Genomic DNA, 9,605 nt, shown 5'->3' on the forward strand with positions numbered 1-9,605 from the left:
ACAGCTCTACTAACTAGCAATCAATCCAACATCTATATAATATACTCTGTAACGTCCCTGGTACAATACTTGCCCACACTAGTGGAAAAAAGGCTATTCGTAACGAGCAAAAACAACCTATCTGTAACGGGCATTGGGCGTTACGTATGCGGCCGTTACGGATAGGCAATGTTATTTGTAACGGACAGGTACAATGCCCCTTACGAATAACCACTTATTTGTAACGGACAGGTACAATGCTCGTTACGGATAACCACTTATTTGTAACAGACAGGTACAATGCCCGTTACGAATAACCACTTATTTGTAACGGGCATTTCACCTGCCCGTCACGAATAACCACTTATTTGTAACGGGCATTTCACCTGCCCGTCACGAATAACCACTTATTTGTATCGGGCATTTATGTTGCCCGTTACAAATAAAGTCTAAAAATGGCAAAATTTAAGGGGTATTTGTAACAGGAACCTTTAAGGTGCCAATTACAAATACCCCTATTTTTTATCCATTCACCATCTAAAAATTAACATAACATATATCAAATCCAATCTTACATATTATCAAAGGCCAAATCCAATTTTACATATTATCAAACACCAAATCCAAATCCAAATCCAATTTGCATATTATCAAACACCACAAAAAAAACAAAAAAAAAAAAAAAAAAAAAAAAAAAAAAAAAAGATTAATTAGGATTACACGTAATTTCAACAGCCATTTCTAATTTTAGGGGTGTTCTTTTAAGCCCCATTTTAATGTTAATTTCAGCAACCTCTAAATCTCAGCAGCCTCCTTTTAATCATTTATTCCCTTTTAATTTCAAGGTCCTCCTCCTAATTTCAGCAGCCCCTTCCAATGTTTGTAAACTTCAAAGTCGGGCTGCAAAAAACATCACACAAAAAAAAATAAAAAAAGGAAAAGAAATAGAACATTATATTGATAATAACAACCCAATTAATAGAACAAGACACTGGTAATAATAGCCATCTAATCAAGACAAAAACAACATAGTGCTATCTTTAAATGAAAGTTTAAAAAAGAAAATCAGCAAGACAATAAAAGGATAAGGGATGAGTACTTTTATTGAAAGACTCTCTTTCACTAGCCTTAGTGTGGCTATACTCCAGCAACAAGCATGTCAAGTAGTTAATTAAAAGGTACACACTAGGCTATAGATTATGATCAAGCATCAAAACAGATTCTCACATTAATTATAAGTTTGACAGCAAAATCCAGATTCTCAGTTGTTGATTTTTTTATATTTCTATGTCCCTATATGGATAACTCTAGTATCAAACATAGTAAAACTGTATATACTGTCTAATCACAAGGCCACTAATTAGAAGGAAAATGTGGCAAGGCCGAAAACAAGAGAAATATCCAAGTTTTATATCATGCCAACCTACTTAAGAGTAGTAAAAATTCAATCATAGCTTATAAATTATGTGATACTACTATAGCCTAAAATTCATTTGGGGATAAAGGTGCCCAAGTTAAATATAGAAGAGCTTAAACCACTAATAAGCACAATCCACAAGATATTAATACTACTACTTCAACTTTCCTCACTAGAACTATCTTGAGTAAATAAGTGACCACTAGTCAAATATCATACGTATCTTCAATACTTTAAATTACCATCATATAAAGAAATCACAAAATTCAATAGCATAGCTATCATCTATGATGAAAAGAAAAAAAAAAAGAAAGGATACCTTTTCCAGAATCCTTGTCAAACTCATGTCCCGCGTGCCTAGACAAAGAAACTAGTTGACAGCTTGACATTGACAGATTTAATTGTTAACTCGTTGAATTCTGTATGACCGATCAACCAATTTTAAGATGAACAAGTTTCCATTGTCTCCTCTTGATACCCTACACTAAAATGAGATAACACCCTTTAATCACAAGAAAATTAATTGATAAAATTACAAATAATAAATCTGAAGCAATCTTGATGAAGGCGTTTTGTTTATATAACCTTGCTCAAATCATTGATTACATACGAGCTTTAGATTCATTGCAATGGGTGAACCAGAGTATGTATTACCCAATATACGAAGCACTACCATGATACCATATATATTCTCCCCTTCTATTTTCTTTTTCTATCTTCATCTTCTCCTGTCACCTACTCTGACATAAACCTTATGGTGGCCTCCTCTCATTGATTTTGAAAGCACACCCACTACAATCAAGCGGTAAATGCAATTGTCTATCTTCCTGCACATTTGTTCAAGCCACAAATCTTAATATATGTAATGTCATTACTAATAAACACATGAGACAGGTAGACATATATAAAGCAATGAACATACATATATAAAGCAAAAACAGTCACTAACTCAATGTAATAAGTCCAGCAGAATTTATATGCACAAACTGAAATTTCAATCACTTTACATATTCCTAAAATTAATATTTTGTTTAAAAATAAACTTTTACAAAAATCTCATATTATATAAATCCACTCCCCCCTACTAAATTCCTGAGCTTCATTAACATACACAGATGCACATGCACTAACATAGCTGTTGCTAGTCTAAAAATAGCTAGATCTAACATGGTTGAGACAGACATATATAAAGCAATAAACATAGCTAGATCTAACCCAGAATAATTACTGGTTAATTTAGACAAATTCCAGTTAGATCTAACAAAATTAAAAAGTACATCTAGCAATTATAATCAAAATTCAAATCCAGAAATAAATAAAGGACTAACATCGATAGGAGGTACAGTAAACTCATTCTCTGTGATCTTCAACAATCCTCTATCTGACGAAAACGAATGAAACACAAAGAGTTGAGTTTCTTATAATTAATTTTAATTAATGGGCATAAATCAAGCCAAACAGGAGCAAACAAGCAGATAATTTAGTTAAACAGAGACTGACACACATTTCTTGTGTTGCTGATCATAGTAAGAGACCATAACTGTACAAGCACCACATCCTCCTTCACCACATCCTAATTTTGTCCTAGTTAGACCAAGATCTGCATCCAAAAGCATAGATCACATCATCGTTAAACAAACAAATCAAATTATCAACATGAATATAATGCTATAGCCATGAATACTTACAATCAACCACTTGTAAGGTAATAAGTGTATGACCGTATGAAAAAGAGCAATGAGCCTATTTTCTCATAGGATATAGATAAGTGGGTTCATTTTATATCCTCCTTTTACTTCCTCTTACCTTGACTCACCTCTCCCTTACACAGCCTCTTTCCCTGCTTCTCTTCCTTACACTATAGGAGATAAGAAAAACAGATTGTTCCTCTTTCTAAGCATGATGCTAGTTGCATTCTCAATTCATCAAACTATGCATAACAAATTATAAGGAAGGCCTACACTTTCCTATCATTTTTTTTTTGTTTTCTTCATTGGACATTAATTTTGGATTCTAGGGAGTTAGGGACTATCATTAAGCTAAATCATTTCTCAACAACAAAGCACAGTAACAACAGAATAAGTCATGATCACAAACTTGCAAGAACAGAAATTAATACATACTTGAACTTAAAAAATTCAAAAAAAGTAGAATTAAGATTACAAATTTAAAACAACAATGAAGAATTATTCAGTAATTAGTTTAGTATTATACCTCTGAGATACTCAACAAGAGTCAAGTGAGCTAAACCATCAGAAAGAACTTTCCGAACACCATTGATGTAAACTATAGCTTCATATGATTCTTTTTCTTCGGTTAATCCAACTTTTTCTTCACTCATCAAGGATCCCATTCCCCCCCCCCCCCCCCCCCCGAAGATCACTATAAATTTCTACTTTTAGATTAATCGATTATCCATAATTCAGAAAGAAATAAACAAATAGTATATGAATTGAGAATTTATAGTATAGTTTAACAAATAGTATATGTCCTTTTCTCCCTTACTTCTCACTTTTTTACCTAGAAAAAAGTGAGAAGTAAGGGAGAAAAGGACATTGAATAGAGGAGTAGGCAGCATGAGAGAGAATCAGAACCCCGAGAAGACCAACTATTAACCCTAAACCCATTAAAATCAGGTTCCAAAAATCAAATTAAATTCTCTTTGCTCAAGATTATCAACGTCAGATGCACATAAGAAATTCTAGCAGCAAATTGATTGTTATCATCTTTAATAAATGGAGCAATATAACAAATAGTTCAATAATTCACCTCAAAATAACTCGAATTCGACTATAATGACTTCAAAAATTGATATTCAACGGTTAATAAATGAAAAAAAAAACAGAATTTACCTCTGATTTTGTTTCAATAACGAGTTAAAGCTCAGAAGCTTCTACAAAGGAGCTTCGACGGAGGTGAATTACTCAAGATTTAGCATCATGGATTTGAATCGGATTTCAGAGATTACCAAAGAAATCATACTCGAAACGTCGAATTTTGAACAATTGGTCCAAATAGGTGGACAGAAATTCACAATTTATTTCTAAATAACGAAGATCTGCAATTTAAAGTTGTAGATTGAGGAGAGAGAGAGAGCGAAAAAGAGATATGAGACTATAAGAGAGAGAGAGAGAGGAGGAAAACGGTTGATGGGAGAAATGAAGTAAAACCGACTAATTTCTTAAAACCCTAATGTTAGTCCTAACACGTGATGGAATGGTAACAGACCTGATTTGGCCGTTACGATTAGAGCAATAATTGTACCAGACAAATTTATGTCCGTTACGTATACTGTTTATTTGTAACGGTCAAATTTTCGCCCGTTACAAATATTAGTTATTTGTATCGGACCTTTATATTGTCCATTACAAATCATCTATTTGTAACGGATTTAATTATGCTCGTTACAAATGAGGCGTTACAAATGAACTTTTTTCCACTAGTGCCACAACCGATATCATACAACTCTTGGAGCCAAATATTCAAATTAGTAATTAATCCCCTATCAAATAGCATAATTCAACAATAAAATTTTAAACAATTGCTAAACCAATCTTCCCAACCACCAAGAAAAGGAAAAAATATACTCCCAAAAACTTCAAATATTAATTACAAGATATGAGTTAGCTAAGATTAAGGTCTCAAAGAAACAATTTGTAGTAGTAAACATATTTAAGACATGTCTAAAGATACATACTTGTATATGAGTAAATCAAATAAAGCAGGAATCATAAATTCATAACTCATAAAGAAGATACCATATAGATAAATAATGACTTTGGAGTAAATACTACAACCCTTGATTTTACTTTCTTGCATATTAGAAATAAAGTAATGGAAAATATGAATGAAGTACATGAGGTAATGGGTCAGGTATTTACTATCTAGTCATTGCATCTATGAGCCTAAACAAAATAGCATATCTTTTATTCAGTGTATCAGCTTAAAGTCCCACTCTTTATGGCATATGGGTAGTTTTAAAAATTTGTGATTAACAAGATGAACTATATATAATGCTTATCATGCTACTAGAAAAAGCTATTTACAAATCGGAATCAAGTTGCAAGACTCTTTTTTTCTGAAAAGGAATTCAATTTTACGTGTTTAATCCTAGCAAATTTTATGAAAGTTGACTTGGCGCATCAAATCTTGTTTACGAGGACTCCTAGCTATCAAAGATTTCATGAAAAAAGATATATATGATGAACTCAATGGTGATATTAATATTCCTTAACATGATGAACAATAAAGTTATGTCCACTAAAACTTCATTAGCCACTAAATTTATAAGAAAGCATACGTAACCAATGTTTATCTATCTCAAAGGCATAAATAAATAAGTTCATAGTGTTAACATTGTTTATACACAATCAAAAGATCAACCCAAAAAATACAAACATATATATGAGAAGGATACCTAACAATAAATTTTATTTAAATTATAAATAGGTGAACTTATCAAAAGTTAAAATATAAAGACGCTCAGAAAATCCACCCAAAAAATAAACTGAGCATATATGAAGTTATATCATAATGAAATAAAATAGCAATGATAGAGTCAGCAAGTAGTGTCAATTTTATTCAAATCCATCCCTAAAACGTTTAAATCTTATCTAAAATGAAGTTAAATTGCCTATTACGTAATCCATCCACGTTAATATGTCGTAGGATTAGTGAAAATAATTGAAAAATCTATGTTTCACATTTCACAGCCAAACCAATGTTTCTAACTTGCCAAAAGCAACCGGCTAGCACTCCGTCAACAACTATAGCAGCAACAAGGCCCCATTTCAGCCCAAACACAAGTAAATGCAAATTAACAAGCAAGATTCTTATTTTCACACAACACCAAAAAAAACCAATAAACAAGTAGTTTATCCCATTAGGCACAAGAATAGGATAAATGTACAATTTGAAACTGATTCAAATATAATTGATTTCAAGAATCTATGCAAATAATACAAGCAATAGGCTTTCTGTACAGAGACCACACTGCACAACAACTTAAGAAACATAAAAGCTCAAATGTCAACTCACTGAGCTCACCAATCAATGTTACTAACATTTATGTACATTATATGGTTCTACACATACTCAAATATATATTTGCAACAGAATACAACTACAAGTAAAGAAAAGTATCAGATTAGAAGCCAAGGATAAAGTGCTACATAATGGAAAATTTTCAAATACTTGGAGGCAGTCTATACACACCTATCAATAAGTAATACAAAGTGCTGGTTATCAGGATCTCGCAATACATTGCCCAAATTGCGTCGTTCCGCATCTATCAAAAGCCATTGTTCAAAACCCTAGAAAATGAACAACAAGAACATTAGTGAGGAACCACCAATCTCTTTGCAATTTCATTCGAATATCAACATAAAAAATCAACGTTTGATTCACAAGCATTAAAACCTCCAAAATTACAATTCCGAATCAAGATTATATTTCACACAACTCAACGAAAAATCAGTTCGCGAAAATAAAATACAGATCAACAGACCTTGGATGAACATAGAATCGAAAGTAGAAATTATAGGGGAAGAGACCGAAAAATGGTGGATTTGAGGCCTCAAAATCATATCCTTTCGAGAAAAAGAAGAAGAATGATGGAGGAGAAAGAAGGTACGGAAAAGGGGTACACTAACAGGCCAGGGTCGTGATGGCAAGGGGCACGCAACAACTTTAAACAATGGTAAAATTGTCTTCTCCACAGATAAGGGTAAAAAGGTCTTTGCATGAAGTAAATTGGGGGTAAATTGGTCCTTCACTGGTCATAAGGATGTGTAGCACAACTTTGAACTTTTATTAAAAAAAAATTAAAATGTTTATTTATTTACAGATATGTTATATAAATAAGGTAACACCTCTAAGTGTTACTGTAAAATATTACCTATTTAAAAAGTGTTACTTTGTAATGTTACTTATGTTATTAGTGTTACATTCTAAACATATGTTACCAAAGTGTTACTTATAAATTCAAAAAATTTGCAATTCAAAAAGTGTTACCAAAATGTGTTACATAAACTCGATTATGTACTAGTGAATTTTAAAATTTTAATTTTTTTTTAAAAAATTAAGACCTTTGTGTTTTTAAAACCTTTAGTAATTGAATTTCTCACGAGTTTTATACTAAAAGTTTTGTATATTTGTATAGTAATTGCAGTATGTGCCACTCCAATTTGCTCGTGATCACCTAACCGGATTTCAGAATGATACTCCCATGCGAATGCGGTTGGGTGAGACTGAATGGAATGCAGTATTGAAATTTGTTTGGGATGATAGCAATAATATTAGCCATTGTCACATAAAGGATGGATTGAAATCGTATCATTCGTCCCCAAGACATCCTATAAGAGATGATTGTAGAGTATTCTGACGACCCAAACACCCCATCTTTTCAAATGTATTATCATTAATTTAAGTAGCAAAATAGTTATGTGTAAATTTTAAGCAGCAAAATAATTATGTGTACTAAAGTATATGTACTAAAGTATTGATGTAGATTAATTAATCACTTTGAAGAATGTCATCAGTTAAGATGTTACACATTGGATCTGTAATTTAATTGTCTCGATTAAGTATATGCAAAGTGTTTTCGTTAACACCGCAAACATTGACAATTTGTATGCCTTCATGAAAAAATTTTAAGCAAGCTTTCATTGGTCGGGTTCACTACTATGGTGTAACAAGACACCGCAATTGAGGAACTTTTAATAAAAATTAAATGGTTCATGCCAAAGAAAAAAGAATAAAAAAAATTAAATTGTTTCTAAAGGCTTAAGTCCAAGTGTTAGTGTAATAAAACCAAATAGCGGACACATGTCCTTGGACTTTTCTCTTAGTATAAAAGGGAACATTTAGCTCAGCAAAAACTGTGCTCCACTTCTCTTTTTATTTTCTCCTGTTCATTCAAATTATTTCCCCTACTCTTTCGAATTATTTCCTCTGCTTACTTTTCAATGGCCCAACAACAATTCGATCCAAAAAACCCTGTTTACCACCTGGGTTTTACACTGTAACAGCACCACCTAACAACTTTCGTGAGCCCAACAACATGGCAATCCTGCAATGAACTTCAACAAGTTCATGTACTTTAGCCCCACGGGTAAAGATGGCAAGCTCCAAATGCTGAGTGATCAATGCATCAAGGACATCATTCGAAGCCCAAAAGGCGCGTGAGAGTCGAAATTGGAAGGAATGCAGATGATTGGTCCATCAGGTATCCCTATTCCCGCCCATATACCCAATTTAGTTGACATTGTTGGTACTATGAACATTGTTGATGTTTTTGAAATACTTAACAAGAAAAACAAAGAATATGTGTATTATGATCCTCATAACATTAGTGAGGTCATTCCTCTTTTCCTTGAGTGTGTTATTGACCCTACCCCAAAAAAAGTTGTGCAAGGTCCAGTGTACCCCCTCACTGCTAGGAAGGTAGAAACCTCTTTGGCATGTTACAGTGATGGTTTCCATGTATACTATGTTCATGCCAAGTTGAGTGAAATAATGATTACTACGGGTGTTGGTAGGTTTAGGATTGACCCTTTTCTTAGGTATGTGGATGTTGCACTTGACTGTAACTTCAAAAAAGGCAGCCTTGCATTTGAATTAGGCTCGTCCATTATTGTATGGAATGCGCGTGGTGTTACCCGTCCTTCATTTAGGTCGAATGTTATTAAGTTGTCTCTGTCCATAAGCTAATCATTTTCATCATAACTGAAGTTAGAGTCGGTAGGAAGTCTTTTGAAGAAGTTGTTAAGTTTCTTGATTACGCAGTTGACTGGTCCCTTGACGAGGGTGTTGGTATATGTGGCGGTGTGGCTGTAATTTGGGATAAAAGGAAGGTTTCTTCGGGTGAGTTTGTTGCCGCTGCAATGGGGAATTGGCCTTTGAGGGTATTGGGTATGCTTATAGTATGTGCTCCTTATTTTTCCCAACTAATTTAATTTGTAATGTAAATATTGCTTATTACTAATTCTTCTGTGTATTACTATCCATAATTTGATGCAGCCTGCAAAACCAGCTGATGGTGAGGCAAGTGGTTCTTCAGCCGCCGCTGCTGATGGTTAAGTTGCCTAGGATCTGTTTCTGTGGATCCTGATGATGGAGGTGAAATTGCTTAAGATGTGTTGTTGCTGACCCCGACATGGGATGTGTCTTCAGTACTATGTTTCCTAGTTTTTGTAATTCGTATTTAGGT

The 9,605-nt window shown here is 33.3% G+C and overlaps 1 protein-coding gene across 1 annotated transcript; it reads right to left on the reverse strand.

The window, feature by feature from the left end:
* Positions 1–398: 398 nt before the first annotated feature.
* LOC145563794 (xanthine dehydrogenase-like) lies at positions 399–3,737 on the reverse strand. The gene is made up of 6 exons (XM_081624217.1): positions 3,611–3,737; positions 2,901–2,996; positions 2,725–2,777; positions 1,982–2,223; positions 1,716–1,875; positions 399–879 (listed from the first exon to the last, which is right to left on the reverse strand). Exons 1-4 carry the CDS (start codon positions 3,735–3,737, stop codon positions 2,149–2,151), a joined length of 351 nt encoding a protein of 116 aa, XP_081480343.1. The 3' UTR covers positions 399–879; positions 1,716–1,875; positions 1,982–2,148.
* Between the last annotated feature and the right edge of the window lie 5,868 nt (positions 3,738–9,605).

The sequence above is a fragment of the Chenopodium album genome, chromosome 10 (genome assembly GCF_948465745.1).
Source record: "Chenopodium album chromosome 10, dcCheAlbu1.1, whole genome shotgun sequence".
In the NCBI taxonomy this organism is placed as follows: domain Eukaryota; kingdom Viridiplantae; phylum Streptophyta; class Magnoliopsida; order Caryophyllales; family Amaranthaceae; genus Chenopodium; species Chenopodium album.

Excerpts from the sequence above, each read along its gene's own strand:
- LOC145563794 (XM_081624217.1), bottom strand. The coding sequence starts at position 3,737 with ATGAGTGAAGAAAAAGTTGGATTAACCGAAGAAAAAGAATCATATGAA. Across the intron at positions 2,997-3,610 it reads TCTTGTTGAGTATCTCAGAG|ATCTTGGTCTAACTAGGACA; the intron begins GTATAATACTAA and ends TTTTGGATGCAG. Across the intron at positions 2,778-2,900 it reads TGATCAGCAACACAAGAAAT|ATAGAGGATTGTTGAAGATC; the intron begins GTGTGTCAGTCT and ends CGTTTTCGTCAG.